The 20,061-nt window shown below is 42.7% G+C and overlaps 1 protein-coding gene across 1 annotated transcript in view; it reads right to left on the bottom strand.

The window, feature by feature from the left end:
* LOC146190480 (cell adhesion molecule Dscam1-like) overlaps positions 1-20,061 on the bottom strand; it is a 248,871-nt gene that overhangs the window by 190,437 nt on the left and 38,373 nt on the right. Inside the window, exon 2 of the mRNA XM_084600899.1 lies at positions 8,785-9,031. Coding sequence (XP_084457025.1) covers positions 8,785-8,926 — 142 coding nt within the window. The 5' untranslated portion in view covers positions 8,927-9,031. The remainder of the gene's footprint in view (positions 1-8,784; positions 9,032-20,061) is intronic.

The raw sequence follows: 20,061 nt of genomic DNA on the forward strand, positions 1-20,061 counted from the left end.
GGTAGCGCTCATTAGATTCCTGAAGATGTCCGTGTATATAACATATGTATATATATATTAGTATAGCCGGTGACTGTACGGCGATGTTGTGTGACGTTTTATGCCCTCTTGTATTGTATATTAGAAGTGATTTCTTCATTTCTGCACGTTGTTTCCTTCCTGTAATGACCCTCGAACGAGGGTTGACAATATTCCTAAATAAATAAATAACAGGCAGTTACCTAACTTTTTTAACCACTTCTCCACTCTTTTTCGTGTTCTTGGAACACAGCTTGCCCGTGCCTTATACTCTGTAATTCTCGTTCCTGGTACGAGAGTAAGGCCTTTTCACAGGAAAACCTTTTCTTGACGTCCTTTTAATTTGACTGTGACGGGATATGATGTTACTTGATGTGGCTATGATGTGACTATAGAGACTTCACTGATTTACTGACTGTAACCCTCTTTTACCCATCGCTTTTATATCCACTCACTCCCATCCCCCATATATATATATATATATATATATATAAACGTAGAGGAGATGACGCAAGGTAGAAAAACAGTAAACTTTAATCCGATGCACAGCGGCCGATGTAGCTCAGTTGGAAGAGCACCGGACGCGATGTTCGGAGGTCGTGGGTTCGGTCCCTACCATCGGCACGTTGTTTTTTCTTCTACTTTGTGTTTATCTTTCCCCTAAGCATATTACATTACTCATTTCTGCGATTATCCAAGTAAAAATTAAAAACAAAATGACATAAAACATAATCCCCAATGCTTTCCTTGCCCTCGCCGACTGTTGGCTTCTTTCCTTCTTATATATATATATATATATATATATATATATATATATATATATATATATATTGTCCTAGTATCTTTTGGAAGAAGTGGGAATCTGCGAGCGTCTAAAGCCAGTCGAACCAAGTTTTGATCACAGTCGTATTGCGCATAATCTATGTTTCAAATACGGCAGTCGATCACCCCACGCGATTACACGTTTGTCAACACAGGCACATTACTGGCATATTCATTTATTCTCTTTCATTTGTGATCCGTAAATTACTAATAGACTTGCCATGATATTTGGTCACATATCATGTATTCACTTCTAACACGGGCCGAAAAATTATACGAATATGCAGAAAGATGGGTACTGAGAGCATCACTTCGGAAAAAAGCTCTGCAAGTTGCTACTTGTTAACACGGAACTTAGGTAACTGTGCCCACTTAGGTAGGTAGCCTCTTTAAGGAAACATTATCTGTTGTTGTATTCCGAGCATACGTATTAGTTCTCGATGGGTTCAACATCGCAAAACTATTCACAAATATCGCAACTTATTTTGACAAACATTTAATGGGAATAAGAGTGACTGAAACCACGCTGAAATTGATTATGTCTGAACGGCAGCAAACATTTGTTGATGTTTAGAGGCGACACCGGCACTGGTCTGGTGCCCTAAAGTCTAAATTTCCCGCGAATCGTACAGCACTGATCCCTAGGCGAAGATACAACGCCGCTAGCTTTGCATCTGGGACCTGTACTCCGAAGATTTCTAACCACCTGAAAAAAGCGGCTTTGGCGAATGTTCCAGCAGTTTAAACATTTGGTCATCCTTTACCGCGGCTTATCTTCTGACTACTCTTTTTCGGCTGCAGCGTCGCGACTATGGCGGATAATGAACATATATGAATAGCAGAGACCCAGCAAAACTTGAACGGCACAGTACTCAGAGCCCTTTGAAGTTGCAATTCTGATTGCATATTTTTGTGTCACGTATTCTGACCTACGGACATTTTGAGGGAACCCTGGAGTGTAATAGCAACGCCAGAGAGTTTATGCACGAGAGTCCAACAATAAAACAGATGCATTGAGATCATAATGCGCACAAACACATAGCCCGAGAATTCGATGGAGATCACAACCCGTAGTGGGAGAGGCTGTAGACGTTGATCGCAGACCACCTTAAATGAAGACCGTTAAAAGGTGTAATGATTCGCAGGTAGGAAACTGCAAAGCTGGAGAGAAAATGAAATTATTTTCCGGAGCCAAGTAAAGAAATCATGGGAGGTCAGCGCGAAAAGAAATGAAGTAGTAAGAAAACTTGCAAGACATACGCAGACATTAGCAAATAATAGTGCGCAGTCAACTGTGTCATCAGCTCAAGCATTACTCTTGTGTAGGCTAATACGCTTTGCCAGATATTGCAAAAAATCTTAACCTCTCAGTTAAGCTCATTGATCCCGTTTTCATATCGAACAATGGGGTCTTCCATTGAAAATTATTAGCACTAGTTAAGACATGCGTGCAACAAATTTTGTGGCTTTTTTCTTTGCTACATTGCTGTCGTGAAACTGCTGAGCTGTATGAGCTGAATGTGCGGGAAGGAAAATTTGAAATGAAGTGGAAAAGAAAACATTCTTGAGCGCACGCAACATAAAATAAAAAACAAAAAACTGTGGGCTCAAGCGATCTTCTTTGAACCAGTTTCCGAGATCTAGGAAACTGTCATGGCGCAACTTAGGCGTGCAGCAGCACTAAAAAAGAAAAGTGGACCCGTTTGTCCGAAGAACGCGCGACGGCTTCCATCCTGGTTTGCGTAAAGGACGGGTGAAAGAAATCCCCTGGGAAAATCTGCGTCAAATCCTTCGCTGCGTCGCTTCCGCCGTTGTTGTGAATTTTCTTTGCTGATTTATTTTTTCTCCGTTTAGCTCGCCTTTGACTCCAGGCTTCATCTTTTTTCCCGCGAGCATCCCTGTCTCCGGGTCTTTGAGTGCTTCTACTTCACCGTCGCCGCCGGAGGCGCTGTCCATTCACCCAAGGCTTCTGCTTGCTTCGGGACATTCGCATCTCGACGACGTCAGCTGCCGTCTCCCTAATATCCTCCGGACGTCTTGGCTCCCATCGGGATACTCGGGGAGACACACATAACTTACCGTCGAAAAGAAGCAACCAGCCATCCGGTGCGACCTAAGCAAGCATGCAGCATCGGGGGCTATGGCATGTCCTGCATATTGAGCTGGAATCAGAAGGGCGAACTGATACGCGCAAACACGAAATCTCGGGACACGCATAAGAGTATGCAAATAAGCCGGACCCCCTTGTGCAAACAAAGCCCGCTTAGTCTCTGTAGAGGAAGGGCAATAGAGTTGCTCAACGACGGCGATTTCTGTGAAGGGTTCAATAACAAAAAAAAAAAAAAAGGAATGTGAATAAAAAATACAACGATTCAGTGGTCGAGGTCGTCCACTCGTTGCATTATGTAAATAACGTCGTGAACTCCGCCCAAACCGCGTTCGAACGACCGAGGACGACGCGAAATAGTGGCTACGTAGAGAAGCGACGTGATAATCCAATGAACAATATACACTGTGCAATGCGAAGGCTCTGTTTAGAGGACGATGGGTAGCAACGGGACACCGGATTGAGCAGGTATCGTCGTTCAAGTTTGCCTTGTCTTTTTCGATCGGCAACTTTCAGCAAAGGAGCAACGGAGGGTGTCCGTTTTCATTAGGAAACGTTTCGTGCAGTGTTCACATTACGAGCGCAAACTGGCGACGATTGAGAAAGTTTCAGGACCACAGTACCGGGGTGGTACTTTTTTCTAACGTAATATCACGCCGAAGTAACGTCGTAGAGGAGAAGGGGGAGCTAAAATAACATACGAATAAAACGAAAGAGCAGCTGTAGCCTACTTAGGGCAACTGGCTAGATGAGAAAAAGTTATTTTTGTTTAAGAAACAAAGTGGCTCTGCAAAACACCGCTGACATGCCGTGCTAATAAGGAATCCGACAAGAACGCTATGACCACTGTCACTCTACTGTGGGGGAGTTTTCTAGCTACGTTCTGCTCGTGGGCTCTTGATGTTCTTATTCCTATACCAATTCATTCAATCGGAGAAAAAGAACAAGTGCGTAGATAAGGTGTAACACTTTTGCCGCAGTGTCAGCCTCACTCTAAGTACTCTTCAGTTTGTTTTGCATATAAAGCAGTGTTACAGATAAATTCACGTAGCTTAGAAATGGGATCTTCGGCGTATCCTTCCCCCAAACAAGAAGCGATAACAAGAAAAGTTCAGATTTGTGTCCATTGCAATGCACACTTACTGCGATGCCGTAGAATACATACTACTACGCAACTCAATTCCCTTCCTAGAATTAATGTGCAAAGTGATGCGGCACAAAACAATAATAAGCACAAAAGAGCACGCCGTCCTGGTTGCTCGAAAGTATTGGTTAATTGAAAGTTTAAAGTATAATGCTTGCGCACGTGCACCTTCCGTGGTCGTTCGGTTGTGCCTTGTTATTGATAAATGCCTGATTATTACACGGGTGTAGAATGGTAAAGAAAATCACTGAGCACGAACTGACCACTAGCGTTAAAGAACCCTTAGATGGACGAAATTATTCGAAACCCTGCACAACAGCGTGCCTCATAACCTGAATCACTTTGGAACGTTTAACCTCGTATATGTTGCAAACTTTAAACATTATCTAGACGATTTCCGATTATTACGAGATACATGAATATGGCAGTGTAATATGAATATGACAGTATCTGCCGCGACAAGCCAATGAAAGTCTGTTACAGTGCTCTATTTGCACGTTAACTTCTACGTCACGTTACTGCATCTGAGTGAGGTGTTTTACAAGGCTTGAAGCCTTTGAATTCATTAATGGAGGATGAAGCACCTTGCTTTACTCATTTTCTCTTGTCCTCACTTCTGCGATAATGCACTAACGCATGAAACCAAATAGAAGCTGACTTTTAAAGGCTTTTGTTTTTAATTCGAAACCTCTTCCTTTGCCCAGGCAAAACTCGGGCAAAACTCACCGACTTTCGCCCGCAACCAAAGAGAGAGAGAGAGAGAGAGAAGGCAGATAAGTTAAGCTGGAGTGAGTGTCAAGTGCCTAGCGATGATGGGATCGAAAACGCAAAGAGAGAAGAAGCAAGAAGCACAATCACAATTTGTCCCGCAGCAAAACCTCTGTCAGGCAGGTAACCAGTGCTTCGTAGATATATACCTTGAGGGTATTTTAATGCAAGGGCTACGGTTCGAGGATCTAGCTGTTTCGTAGAGGGCGAGCATCGATGCTATCCAGAACCTCTCCCGGTCCAAGAAACAAGTGACAATCAAACATGAGATGCACGATTGCCTCCACGCAACCACATCATTCACGAGCAGCGCTGTCGGCCATTCTTATTTGGTGGGCGTTTTAGTTTGTAAATGCAATTTCGAGTCATCTACGGCTGAACATTGTTGCTTCACGGCGCAGTGCGTTATGGAGAAGACGAAAGTGCAGTTTAGCATTGAATGCCCTAAGGAGACGGTTGAAAAATGCGCCCCTATCGCATTAGGAATTTGCCAATCGCAGCGCCGACCTGCGAAGCCCATTCGCTGCGTATATTTTGCAATGTGTTTTTCATGTGACCCGCAGCGTAGTGCAGCTTGCAGGGCTAGAAGGGCTTCTGGAATAAGTCAAAACTGAACATTATTGGGGAGGTTTTAGCGAAAGAACTGCGCTTGAGCCCTAAAGGCAGCTATTTACCGCACCAGTGTAGGAAGTGTGGCAAGTCGTTTTGACCTTCATCAAAGTGGAACTCATTGAAATCACCACTGACCGCGTGGATCGGATAAACTAGAAGATTTATTTAGACATGTATAAGGTGACTGCATAGGATGCAGATGATCTGACGTAATCGTTTTAAAACAGCCGATTACACCTCTGGTTGGTTTGTTCGCAATTCCTGGATAGATATGGACAGACATGGTTTATTTAAGGCTCCGTAAGAGTGAGCACGGGCTTTAGGCAGGAGTGAAATTCGAGAGAAAACAGGCAAATCGGCAACAATATTTTTGGTGGATAGAGCAAGCAGCCACTTTACCGGAATATTTTCTTGTTTATGAACTTCGGCCCGTTTAAGATGCCAGATATGCACTCTCATGGTGCCAAAAGTAATGTGTGCAGTATTAGCACAATCCCAGATGACAAGATTAAGTTATTGCTGTTGAGGGCCATTTAGACAGTCTGAAGGAGATACGTTCACCGTTCACTTAAAGGGAAGGTGCACCCGTTTTAGATTTCGATGAGTTTCGAGCAGTTGAATAATTATAACTTGTACTTAAAGCATGCGAAATCTCTTGGCGCTAGCATTTGGAACAATGACGCAATTAGCGATTAAAATCGACACGGCTATCAGGCTTCACCGCACTGCACAGCGACGCATGATGACGCCATTGACGGTACCGGTACGTTTTCTGCGTAGACACACTTGGTTTGAAGAAATGAAACGAAGGCTGCCGAAAACAAAGTCCTAGAATTGTTTATTAGCACCGTCAGAAAATGTGCAGCACAACGTGGGCGAAGGCAACGAACATCAAAAATAGTACCGTCCGTGACGTCATCACTGAACGTCTCCGCAGAACTTTAGTGCTGTGAGAAGAAGCTCGAGGTGCAATCGTCGATTACGCCATCAGTTTGAATGCTAGCGCAAAAACACTTTGCATGCATTACCTACAGCCTATTTAGATTTGAATCCTTGAATATCGCGAAATTCTCGAAAAGTGATGCAGCTGCTCTTTAAAGAGTCTAGATGTTTGTCTCTCTATGTAGCTGAATATGGGAACTTTGCACCGCATGTAACCCGAGAATAGTGAGCAGTGCAATGGTAGAATACCGAGTGCACTGATGAACTCCCCCGACTCTGGAGTCCGAGTGGAGAGTCCCGAATACTCTCCTCTGGGAAATGGGAGGATTTGGACAATCATTATCACTCTTTTTCTCGTGTCGTAGAGATAAGAAGACTCCACGATAGATTCCTATCGGTGGCTACAGTAAAAGAAGCGCAGGCTTCTCGCAGAGGGAAAAGCCTTGTCATTGACCCATCAACAGTAACGGGACCTTGCTTGACATGTGAACGCCACAAGTTAGGACTTATCTCGGTAGAACTTTATAATCCCCTCAAAAAATTAGACGTCAATATAGATACGCCTTCTGAAGTCTCACATGAACTTCAGGATGACTCATGCAATACATACCCAGGTGCAGAAATAGTCCGCGTAGGTGAAACTGTGAGCAGACTGAGGCAGCACGTCAATCACAAAGACGAGTGCAGCATTGGGAAAGAATCGCGATTAAATGTCCACCGAATGTGATTCCGCACGACGTCTGATGTCAAGGCGTTGGCCAGTCCTCCGTGTGGACAAAGGAGGACCTCTCCGGTGAAAGTTACTTATCCTGATCAACATGTTTTCTCCAGTGCCAGCAGCTTTCAAGGAGTCTTTTAAAAAGGCATCATGTGCTACTGTGTCAGAGGTACTCTTGATATCAAAAGTAGAAGGCGGTATGATCAACCTTTTCAAGTTGTTTTGATGCTGGACGGACTTCGCCTCATCAACATCATTGTCTGTACAGGACCGTCGACGTCGAAACCGCGACATAAAATTTAGTTTTCATAGATGTTGTGCCAGACGAATTTCAGCACCTGTTTGAAAGTTTCTTTCTGATGTTCATTGGAAACGCAGCTGGCGAATGTAATTGCACAGTACGATACAAGGTGAAGTAATGATTTCCTAGGTTTCAGAAGTAGAATCAGACCACTGATATTTGACTCAATATGAACTGTGCATTCACTTCGTTAACACTTTGAAAAATCCAAACATCGCATCGATCCTCTTTTCAAGCCCTCGCAGAAACGTGTTATGCTGTGTGCGTCTGTATATGAGATATTGGTTTCTAATATAAACTAAATAACTTCCATCACTAGCTACTCTCATAACAAAGTCTCTATATTTGCCATATATATACCTTAACCTCTTCTGGCTAGCGCACGCTGCGTGATGATGTCTAGAACAGCATATAGATTGAATAGTTATACAATCCACCTGCGTACAAATGTGAAAAGTCATAAGTTTATATTAAATTACCTAAGTGTGAGATTAAAGCTGAGAAGATGGGGTATAAATGCTTTCCCAAGCGTTTAAACACCATTAGTTAAATAATAAAATAGTAGGGATTCATAAACGTGAAATAGCTAGTTAGCACCACCGAAGAAATAAGTGAAGAACGCTACTGCGTGCAAATGTAATTCTTTCAATTGATATCGTGCCACAAAAATTTAAACTATTTAAATATTTTCTCACGCACTACACTGAATTCTGAATAAATATTGCTACATACACCTGAGTGGAAATATTGTGTCTAAAATTATTTTATGTTACAAATTAATCGCTGAAATGAAAGATAGAACAATGAACGAAATTATTTAAACGATATAACGTGAAAGCGTTAAAGTCCCTGCTATACGGAAAACCTGGTTTCAGCGTCGTCGTTGGTGTTGCGAGCCGAAAAGCGCGGCCTTGATTCCGACAAATAGCAAAAGGAAGCTGAAACGACCTTGCACTGACAGGTCGCCGGCATGTGCGGCGTCACTTGGCCACGTGTGATGGCCGATTTAGCAAGAGGCGCCAACTCGGTTTCTCGGATTCTGTTTAAAAAAACGAGCGTTATCGAACCTTCCATGATCCTTGCAGTATTACTTAGACATTTGATCCCTAGCCCACGCAAGGATGTTCATGTTCACACGGTTTCAATACGTAGGGCTTTGTATCTGTTTGTATCATATAATACGATACCTTACAACTGTGTAATAAAAATTATGTGTGAGGTCCCAGAAGCACAAATTAAGGCATAACTGATTAGGGGAGTGATGAAGTGCTTGTACGCGAACGAGGATAAGCGGAAGCGAGCTGTTAACTTTTAAAAGAGAATCTTAAGCGCCTCTTCAGCTTCTAACTTACCTTGCGGGCAGACGATGATGACTAATGCAGTAACCGTGAGGAGGAAAGGCAGAAGGCGCAGCGGATGACAGGAGCCATGGTACCCGCTGCAATCGCACGTTGCACACTGGACTTCGAGGTTGGTATCGGAGGCTTGTCCCATAGTGAATTATTGGTTTTTCTTGGCGCTCAGCGAAGAATATGCGGGTGTGAAGGTGACACAGCCAGGAATGGCACAGACGCAGCTGACCTCAGGTACGAAAACCAACTGCAAAAGGCAAAAAAGCGAAGAGCCCGTTATCGTTTAGGTACCCTGTAGACGGAAGCAATGGGTAAGATTTAGGTGAACAGATCAATACCACGAACACCTGCGCTCATCGAAACCACGTACAGGAAAAACAGCTGCTGTAGAAGCACTCAGGTATATTAGCCAAATTTACTACTTTTTTATTATTCGAGCAACAGTATATTTCATGGAAAAAAGCAACTCTAGGACTATTTAGTGCTCAACGGATTGAGCTAGTATAGCGGAAGTAGAATTTGGGGGGGGGGGGGGGGGGGGGATTTCGTTTTTTCTTCCAGTTGTGACTGATGTTTGAAATCTTAAGGCGGGTTGTTGTAAACCCAGTGACGCTCTAATCTGCACGCAAGCCTGATTCATTAGTTCAACGCTATCACTATTGAGACAGGCGAACATACTAGAATAGACTAAACCGAAGCCTATAACAATTCGCAAAAAAACAGGAAGGAGTCAGGCTGAGGAAAATGGGCAGTCGTCAGTAATTTTCCGATGCTACTGTCTACAAAGCTAATAAGGTAGCAGGGCAGACTTAAAGCGAGATATTTCACTTTCGACCCCTTCTTTTTGAGCATTGCGGCTCGCCACAATTTGTTATGCGTCATGCAACCGTGCACACGCCGAGCGCTCATCCTGTACAATATCTATTTTCTGCTCGTCCATGGGCACAGATGCTGAAATTTGTTGTTGCGGAGAGCCTATAGCAAGCAACCAAAGTGAATTGACCTCTTCAAATTTGTACATCTGATGTGTTGCTTCTCTCCTTCTGCTACTACGCTACACTTCCGGCAGTGTCCACATGATGTCATTTCCCTGCTGAATATAATAAAATTTTAAAGAAGCTTCTGCCTTATATCGAAACGTCTTGCGCACTACAACACTCCTGCGAGCACACTTCGACGACAGCCCCTGATATAGTCACTGTTGCTGCAAGATGTCCCGGAGTTCCCGGGTTCGATCCCGACCCCCGGCGGCTGCATTTCGACAGAGGCGAAACGGAGAGGTGTTCGCGTCCAGCGCGATGTCAGTGTACGTTAAAGATCACCAGGTGGTCAAAATTACTGCTAAGCCCTCCCCTATGGCACTTCCTTTCTCTCTCTCTCTCCACTCCCACCTTCATTCCTTCCCTTTGAGCGCGGTTTAGGGGTCCACAGAACGTGTCACAGAAACTGCGCCCTTCCTTTCCTGTGAATCATTATTATTATTATGCTACAAGATGCATAGGTATGCTTCTTCCTGCTAGCATCAGCGCTTAGGACCGACATCTCTTAGTAAGTGCATCTTAATGTCAGAAGACGTAATAGCGTGAAAATAGGGAATTTAAAGTGAATAGGCCAGGCCTACTTGATGCAAGCGGCTGAATCAACAGGATGCTCGTGCTGCTCCCAAAGCAGGTTCAGTGGCACAAATCTACATGAATAAAAGACCTTTCGAGAGTGAGATAACATAATACCATAAATAAAAGTAGGTTTCTACAGCGTACGCAGTTCCCCTTGTCTTCCTTCAGCTGAGTTGCGCCGCTGCTTTCTACGTCGCGTCTGGATTCTTAAATATCCTAAATATTGTAAAAGAGGCGCTCCGCACTGCAGTTCTCCACGACTCCTCGGACGCTTGCACCGGTGCATGGCTTATTCATCGACAATTCAAAATCTCCCGCATTCCCGGCCTCTTCGGAGAAGAGCTGCTTCATATTCATAGCTGCTCCGAAGCCGTAACGATGCCTGTCCCGCCAGCGCTCTTCAATCGATCCTACGTCTCCTCCGGACATTTGACGCGGTGTTGTGATCGATAGAATGCGCCTAGTGCGCACGCGATGCTTCGATTTCACACCTGAGCGTTTGCGAAATAGGGCCCCTGGCCATGCATAGGTTGCTCTTTCTTTAAATAATCTAACGCGTCCAAGTTAGGGCTTGAATAAAAAATGCTTAATATGCTTGGCTAACCGTAACGTGCTGTTTTGTTTCGATTCGCTAACATTTATACATTTTCGTCCTTTTTACCAGTCAGGCAATGAGGAATTTAGGGACAAAATGCATATTTAAGGAATGATGAGTGTTGTTGAATACAGAGCGACATTAAAAATTTAAATACTGCAACCACTCATTTCAGAAAAGGGGCAATTGTGCATAGAGTAGCATTTCTCAGGATGCTTATAATGTACTGCTTCCTAAACCTGCCGAGAAAAGTTGTGATTTATGGATTACGCCTGCCAAATAGAAAAGCCACATCACTTCCTCTTCTAATACTAGGTGTTGCCAAAGTAAAAAAAAAAAAAACTAATGTCGTAAAGAAATGCAAGTTCTAGCAAAAAGTACGTTCTTTGAAACGGGAGTGAATTATTAACAGCCGCAAAATATACCAAGGATGTTTAACAGTCATCTACTATTTTCATTTCCTTAAACTGCTTAAAATGAAATGATTATTCTCAAATACGAGAACGCGATATCACCACAATAGGCGTAATGCTTGTGTGCAACAATGAAATTCAGTGCGATGTCCATTTAACGGCAGCATTGCTCATTGAATTGAGTTCGCTTGCAAAATACCGCAACCCGGAAAAAAAAAGAATAACAAATTTATTTGTGCACGCGCTGTTATTAATTAAAAGCTAAACGTGATTTTGAAAGCAAGCACGTCTCAACTTTTGCGTTCAGCCCACGTCGTGTTATTCTACTAGCCCGTTAACATGATCGGGGTCTTTGGCATGTTTGTATTCAAAAGACAAACCATAATATTGTGCCATAGTTATTATCAAAGTCCTCTTCATCTGCCCTCTTTTCTATTTAAAGATAAGCAAGCCTAATGCCGCGAACTCATTCCTGTCAAAATCTAGCCTGGCACTTCTCTCTCAGGGAGGATAATCTCTTACGCGGTATTGCACTGCGTGGGATGAGGGACTAAAATGACTGATGTGAAGCGCCCTTCCTATTCCAATGTCGCAGGTTGGCTGAATGAACACTTAGACCTGGCGTCGCATAAAAATGGCAGCTCCGTTAGGAGCAGCACTTAACTAATGTAATTTTTCACCCTAAAAGCTGATTAATGGCTATCATATTGTATTCATGGAAAATAAAAATAAAAATGGCTGAGGCTTAGCTTGGTTAAGGCTGGTCAGATGCGAAGCATATTGATTGCTAAACTCGGCTTTCCATGGTTACACTTGGCTAAACTTTTCTTTCCTTGGTTACACGTGCTTTTACACGGTTTAAACTTGGAATGCACAATGTTTTCCCATCGCATAAAGCTAGGTAATAGCATGACTCGTTCATCTCTAATCTAACTGTGTTACCGACAAGCAGAACGAACATGTCGTCCCCCAGGCCAACGATACTCGATTGCCACTACGCGAATATGTACGCAAAGCAAAAGCTCTTAGAACACCGACGTGCTAAAGGAATCAACGATTTTGATTTCTTCGGCAACAGCACGGTCGTATGGGAAAGCCTCCCCGTAAACTACCCGTGTCCAGCCGGCTTGACGTGCACCAACGGTCGTTACTGGACCCCCGTCTCTCCTCTGTCGTGACGTCAGCGTATCACGTGGTGTGACGTCACCATACCACGTGGTCCGCACGGCGTGCAACCGCAGCCGACGGCGCGAGCCTGTCCCCCCGTCTCTCCTCTGTCGTGACGTCAGCGTATCACGTGGTGTGACGTCACCATACCACGAGGTCCGCAGGCGTGCAACCGCAGCCGACGGCGCGAGCTGGACCCCCGTCTCTCCTCTGTCGTGACGTCAGCGTATCACGTGGTGTGACGTAGCATTCCACATTCTTTGCACGGCGTGTAACCGTCACGAAGGGCTGTAGTTTACCTCTAGCAATATGCTTCGCATAAAATTGTAATCCTACTAAACAAATAAGGAAGTTATAAATGACTGAAGTGTGAAAATTTTGCGGCATCATTTTGCGCGTTGTGTATTAGTTTTCTCGTTGTCTCAAAAAAGAAATTAGATTGTGAATATTTTAGAAGCTTTGAGCATGTAATTGAAACTGTCTGGCTTTAGCGGCCTCATATATATACTGACTGTAGAAGCTTTCACGTTTGCGATCCTGCAAAGTGTGTCTTCTGCTTCTCCCTGTACGCATTGGCCAAGGTGGAAAGAATGCAAAAAAAGGTAGCCGTGGACAATTTTCAAATGTTGATAGACATCTATAGCGCAGAAATATGCTATGTAAAAAGTGCAAAACCGGCTGACATCAAGTGCAGTTATGTGAACTCAAGCAATGAACAGGTTCCCAGATGTCGCTTTTCAAACGGAGCTGACGCCCCTTTCTAACTAATTCTCGCTTTTGCTTAATCAACCGCACAGTCTAAGTTTACTCTATATATTTGATATCGTGGAGGCCATGCAGACGTTTTTAGAGTCACTGTTAAATGGCAGTTACTTGTGCCTTTTGAGTTTAGCGCAAGCTCTCTGTTAATTTTATGCAATGATTTATTTGTGTGTTTTACATGGAATCGACACTAAGAGGTCGAAGAGAGCAGGAGTAAGCTTTTGAGTTCAAGGTACAAAACTTTGAGAGAAAGCATGGCCTCTTTCAAGCTTTGTTAAACCTTTCTGACTATTTCACTTTTTGTTCAGCGTTTAGGGTGCCATTTACACCACTGTCAGAACACTGAACTTATGTAATTACAGTTATTCTGTAGCCAGGGGCAATCAAGTTCCCATTTTTGCTCGAAAGCTGAACAGCCTATAGCATGCGTGTGTGATGTTCTCCAAGAAGGTGTGCTCTAAAGTGACTTGCGGATATTTCTGGACTAGGCGTTTTCAAATGCGTAATTTCCTCTGTTACGGTTCTGTCGCCAATCCACCCACAGCTCTGGATGATATTTTAGCGCTTGTTTACTCTATTTAAGCGACTTTGTACACAGAAAGTCGAATGAAATTATCTAGCAGTGATCTGAACTCTCATATACAACTTTCCTACTGTAAATGCCTCTCTCTCATTTTTTTTTACAGTTGCAAATGCAGTAAAAACATTGCGTAGTAAGATAGTATGGCATCATGGTAGTACTTACTCCCTCTGTCCTTTGTGCGTAGAAACTTTGAAAAAATGTTAAAATATATTTTCTTATACTCTCGTCTTTGTGCTAAACTTGGGAACCATTGGTGATTTCTCACATGACAGGGTGTTTCTCTGACAGCGGATTGCATTTAGATGTTGCAATTGAATTCACTGAAAGAATCCGTGGTAAATTTAGTTTAGTGCTCTAAAACATTATATCTCGTATTTCGCTCCCGAAAAGTAACAAGGTAACTTTTCGATTTCAAAAATATGAACCAAATTGGTTAAATGGTTAAATGTTAAAAATAAAACGTTCCGGAAAGGATTTTTGACCTTCCTGAATAAAAGCTCGAAAGGTTAAATGTGCTTTCTGAACGTGAACCTACCGTAAACTGGCGCATATACTATGCCCGCAAACCAATAATAACACAGGGAAGCACTCGGGCCATCTAGTCGTCTAGCTATCGTAGTTATGAGAACTGCTGCAGATGAAGCTGGTATGGTTACACGTGAGTAAAATGGCGTGGTTAAACGATAGGACGCCCATGAAACCTTCTTTCGGGCGCTGACGGAGTGCTATTCCACCGCGAAGATTGATGGCTACTACTGTGACATAACCCCGTACTCCAGACAACACAGATGCCGCTACCCGCCGCACCACCGCTCCCTGTACATGAGGGATAGTGTGATCAGGACACCTCTCGAGAGGGATTCGTACATATAACCCGTATTGGTACTCCCACCTTGCACCCATCTTCCTGCACTACTTTCCAAGTTGCCACAGCTCACCTACAAACCTGGGAGCCTACCAGAAACCACGGGAAGTGAGCCCTATTCATCCCCATCTCTTATTTCCCGGCAAGACTATGTGCCAGTCACTAACCGAACCGACTACTTGCATGTTATCGGCCACTGTCAGGAAAGAAACGGAGGCCCAGGGCTTCTGGACCACTAGGAACCCTCCCAGGTTACAAGAATAGCCATCGTCACTTAAAACAAAGTTTTCCTTCCTCTTCCCAAGTTAGTAAACATAAAAAAAAATAATATTTTTTACTTTTCTTCGCGTCTTTTGATGCCGTTCAGTGTGAATGATGGCGGGAAAGTCCTCATACTGCCGGCCGCTTGTGGACAATAAACATCTTCTCATATTATTACGGATGGGATGGGTTTATTCACAGATGGTAGAGTATATATGAGCTCGAGGCAGAACAGGTAGCCAGGCTAACGTCCTCTGCGCTTCGTCAGCTTCTTCTAATTACTATCACGTTCACTGCGCTCACATCAGTCACTGCGCAGCGCATGATAATTCTCCAGTTGAGGATGAAGCTCGTGATCGAGCAAGTCAGGTTGGACGACGGACACAGCGCTTAAGATGAGCCACATAGGCTTCTTGGGTGGTGCGGGAACGACAATTGTGGGCGGTAACTTTGGCGATCTCATAGTTCACGTCGCTTAGCCTAGTGACCACGAAGACGGGGCCAGCTGTGTACCTATGTGTTGAAATCACTGCTGTATAGCTTTTGCATTCACAAAATGAGGGCGCAATTTTGAACTCCCTCTAATACATGTTAGTGTGGAGTGATTGCTAGAAGCATCAGATGATTACGGCTTCACAAAGGTGCCCAAAGGTGCACAGATACCTGTGTAGAGCATTCGTGTTGTGACATTTAAGAACTGATTCCATAAATTTTGAGTCTTTCTGAAGACCCTAGGTATGTTGTGAACGAATCCTTGGCCGCGAGCGTCCTAGCAGACGCAATTTTCTCGAAGATGACGTTAATGACTTTTATACGTCAGAGCGAATTTTCTTAAAGAACTCAGCGAAGTATCATTTTGTTTGTTTATCGGGAAGGTTTTGTTGAATATTTATGCATATTAAAATATTGGTTCCTGAAATAGCCGATCAAACTACTTCAGAAAGCTCCTGGCTTCTATTTCTTTGGCCGACTATAGGTGATATTTCTGGTATTTTTTGGTACCGAATTCTGTCTGTTATGCCATTTCTTTACTTCCTAAGTAATATATGCCCTATTCTCTTGGACGTCATTACAATGAAACATTTACCAGTAACACCACAGTCTGCAAGAAAGCAAGCTTGCGAAATATTGGGGCATATTTTATCACGCAAACAACCGTCAAATGGCTTTACAGCATTTTCTCCAGATTTTACAAAATAACTGTGGAAAGCTGTTTATTCGCGACTAAGGTAGATTAGTAATTAACGTAAGCAAAGTAGAGTTCTGGGCTAGTTGGTTCTGGGACATGATTACTGGGAGGCTTAGCGCGGAACAGACATGGACAAGAGAGGCACACAGGACGAGCGCTCGTCCTGTGTGCCTCTCTTGTCCTTGTCTGTTCCGCGCTAAGCCTCCCAGTAATCATGTAGATTAGTAATTGCCTGTGCGTATAAGATAAGGCGGGGGGGGGGGGTGATTGTATCCGAGTGGGTGCCGAACAACCTGTATTTTCACTTATGGCTAATTGTCCATTCCCCTATCGAAATAAAATCTACTGAAGTAGGAAAACAGGCTACACGATATGAAAGGGAAAATTTACGTTTTTTGCCATTACATAAGGAGACAATATACATTTCATTTTGTCTGCCGCAGTGGGATGCAGCATCCGACGAAAGCGACATGGAGCAAATTACAAAAATGCGAGGCATTCGCCTTCGCCTGTCGCCGCAGGTACTAGCTTAACATTCGCTGCCATATGAAGCATGTTCAATCATGTATGGTCCTTAATAAATCAACGAACTAGTTGATTCTCAAAGACGTTTCAAAGCCGAAGTAGCATCGCCGAAATTCTAGCTACTGCTATAGCGCCAACACGTGAGAAATGAACAACTGCTAACAGATTCTTATAAAATATGGTCCTGTTCTGTCTTGGGCGTAGCGTTCAAGCTATGACGTCATTGCGCCCAATATGGGCGTAACCTCACGTATAATCACGTAATATAAATTTCCCCACTTTTATTGCCACATGTGGTGAAAAACGGTATTACTTCACATAAACTCTTTCAGTATCGTATTTGAAAGACACAACACAGTAATTGTAAGGAGCAGCAAAAGTTAGTGCAGTTTTTCTGATATGACAAGTATGTGACACGACATTGAAAGCAGTCACATTATACACAAATTATTTATTGCTTGCATAGCACTTAGGCTCTCACTTTCTTGAAAGCAGCTGTTTTCTTGCTAAAGATAGAACTAACCCTTTGCAATGCCACTTCAAAAGGTGGCCTCCTGCTTGTACGGCTCATCATCATGCTGTCATTATGGTCACAGTTCCAGTAATTTGTTGGCCGATAAGTTTCTAGGCGGACTCAACAAACTAACGCCTCCAAATCATCGCCTTGCATGATATTAATTAACTATTTGGGTTATTTTCTTTGTTATTTAAATAACAAACGAACAACGTGTACATTGGCAGCAGTTACATGACTCACGTGACTATACATTAATACTGCAGTTACGGGTACCATACCCAAATGTATTGCAGAGTTTCGTTCTTGATTTAGGGTATTGACCTTCTGAGTTGTTCAAAATTAATCGCAGTAAGAAAATGGCGATTGTTTGAGAGCTACTCTTTAGGGACTGCCTCAAGCGCCTGGCGATAGCTCTTATACCACGGGCATATTGCTTCGAAAGAGTTCAGAAAGAGTATGCTGCTAGTATGAAAGACTGACTGCGCTTTCAATGCGTAATAAAAAACTTACAGTGCGCCTAATCACTGGCCCTGTCAGCTCCTTCACTGCAGATCGAAAACTTGGTGATTATATGCGGTTTAGGTCGCACTCATTTTATAGGCGCGTGTCGCTTATATCAACGAACTTACAAAGTCACATTAGTTAGATGTAATATTATTTATTCATAGAAATTTAACGTGCCTCTTCGATATAGGAACGTTATCAGACTTGGAATGAATTTGTAGTCAGCCAGATATCTAGTTTGGCAACGGTTTGTTTGAATGAAAACGAATATGTGGCTAAAACGGTGGTCGTTGCGTATAGAAGCTTACTACGAGAAGACAGGTTGGCCACATTTTAAACACCACAAACGAGCACAGAACATTATCGTGGCAGTGTCACCGGCGAATAATTATAATTTTTTACAGATCCTGCGGATATTATCTGAAAAGTATCCTCAAAAATATCGAAATCAGGCTAGGTAGTTGTGTTGGCTTGGCACAATTAGTGCTCAGGCGCTAGTATTTTGTAACAGTTCTGAACCCACATTTTATCGTAATTCCAGCCTCATATCTTCACAAGTAAGTAGGACACGCCGTAGTAATGGGGACTGCACATGACAACATCTAACTCTTAATTATTGGCATCAGCAACATAAAGCACTCCTCACTATATAATGACAGGGACAAGAAGGGACAAGGGGCATTGTTTTCCAGTGTTCCAACACACAAAGAACGCGTCATTTATTTCCTTCAGACGTCACTACTTCGGTTGCACATATTTAAATTCCATTCACTTCAGTTTTATTTTTCAGAAAGCTTCTGAAGGGTCACCTAGAATGAAAGCTGTCATGCCAGCTTGACAAGGCCCAGGTGCCCGATGTACCAGGCAGGGCATGGTAGTCTACCATGCATAGGACAGTACAATGAAAAACAATAAAATACGTAAACCTCATGACACAGACTTGTACATGTGAAAGTTCAGCTATGATAGGACAATATAGATACACGTTTGCAACAAAATAGCAATGACATCATTCAAAGAATAGATGCAAGAGAAAAAAAAATATAGAGGTACAATACAAATAGTACTTTTAAAAGGAAAATTGCAGGAAACAAGTACATTTTCATATTAAAGGCTTATATGATATCCTATTGACATCAGGTGGCATTATATCTTTTCACTGCTGGTCCAACAAAAATATATGAATGCCTGCCATTAGGTACGTTATGGATACCTTAATGTGACACTGTTGAGGGGAAAATATTGCGACGTTTTCCCAGCCAATTTTCTGATCTCATATCTACAACTGATTTTCTCTTGCATCATGCTGCTTATTTTCTGTTACGTTGCCGTATATTACACTAACAAATAATGTATAACCTTAAGACAGCGCAATATGCCCTTTGTTATACATTCGTTCTATTCCGGCTGCGCTTAAGGTGTTCTTAAAAGGTACGTAGAGAAAAAAATGAGCGCTGCCCTTTACTGCCTCGTATATTTAATCCCTCGACATGTCCATTCATTTTGACATTTGTCATATTTTTTGGACAGTACTGTGATCACGTGATTTTTTTCATCAAAGAAGGTAAATATTAACTGTATCTATGACATTTCTCAGCTGGTAGTGGATACGGTAAAAGAAAAACAAGAAGATTGGTTCTTGAGCTTGTTTTATGGATTAGATCAGGAGACTATGAAAACCTTCTGTTTATAATTGAGAAGACAGCATTCGATACTGCAAAGGCCGCAATTCAGCAAAATGTGGTCTTGGACCTGAGTTGATACAAAATAAACTCCATGCGTTCATGTACCAAGAGTAATTGGATTCGACAGCATCACTACATCTTTTTAGAGATTCCCTGTTTAGCTGTAAATTACTGAATAATGTTCCCCAAATTACTTATACGTGATAACTCAAACCAAAATATTCGAATATGTCTCCGAAAAGGACTAACATATTCTTGCTGCTTTTATTCCACAATATCACATGCATGATATTTTACATACTGTCCTGTGAAGCACTTCGACTTAAGTATTTTTACTTAAGGGTATTACTTAAACAGAGCTCTTCAATACTACCAGTTGCAAAACTTACCGTAGGGTCAATGCATAAAAAAAACAGCGATTTTGATTGCTCAAATATTCGGGTGTATAAGAACAGTGGCGGCGCACGGGGCCTTTAAAGAAAACTGCATATACATTGCAAACATTCAGACTGTTGAGAAGTGCACAGCCATCATGGAAAATAACATTAGTTCAGGACTTGCAGTCACAAACGTTCTCAAAGATAATAGCCATATA

Source organism: Amblyomma maculatum, chromosome 4 (genome assembly GCF_055883805.1).
Source record: "Amblyomma maculatum isolate TAMU_Amacu chromosome 4, ASM5588380v1, whole genome shotgun sequence".
Classification (NCBI taxonomy): domain Eukaryota; kingdom Metazoa; phylum Arthropoda; class Arachnida; order Ixodida; family Ixodidae; genus Amblyomma; species Amblyomma maculatum.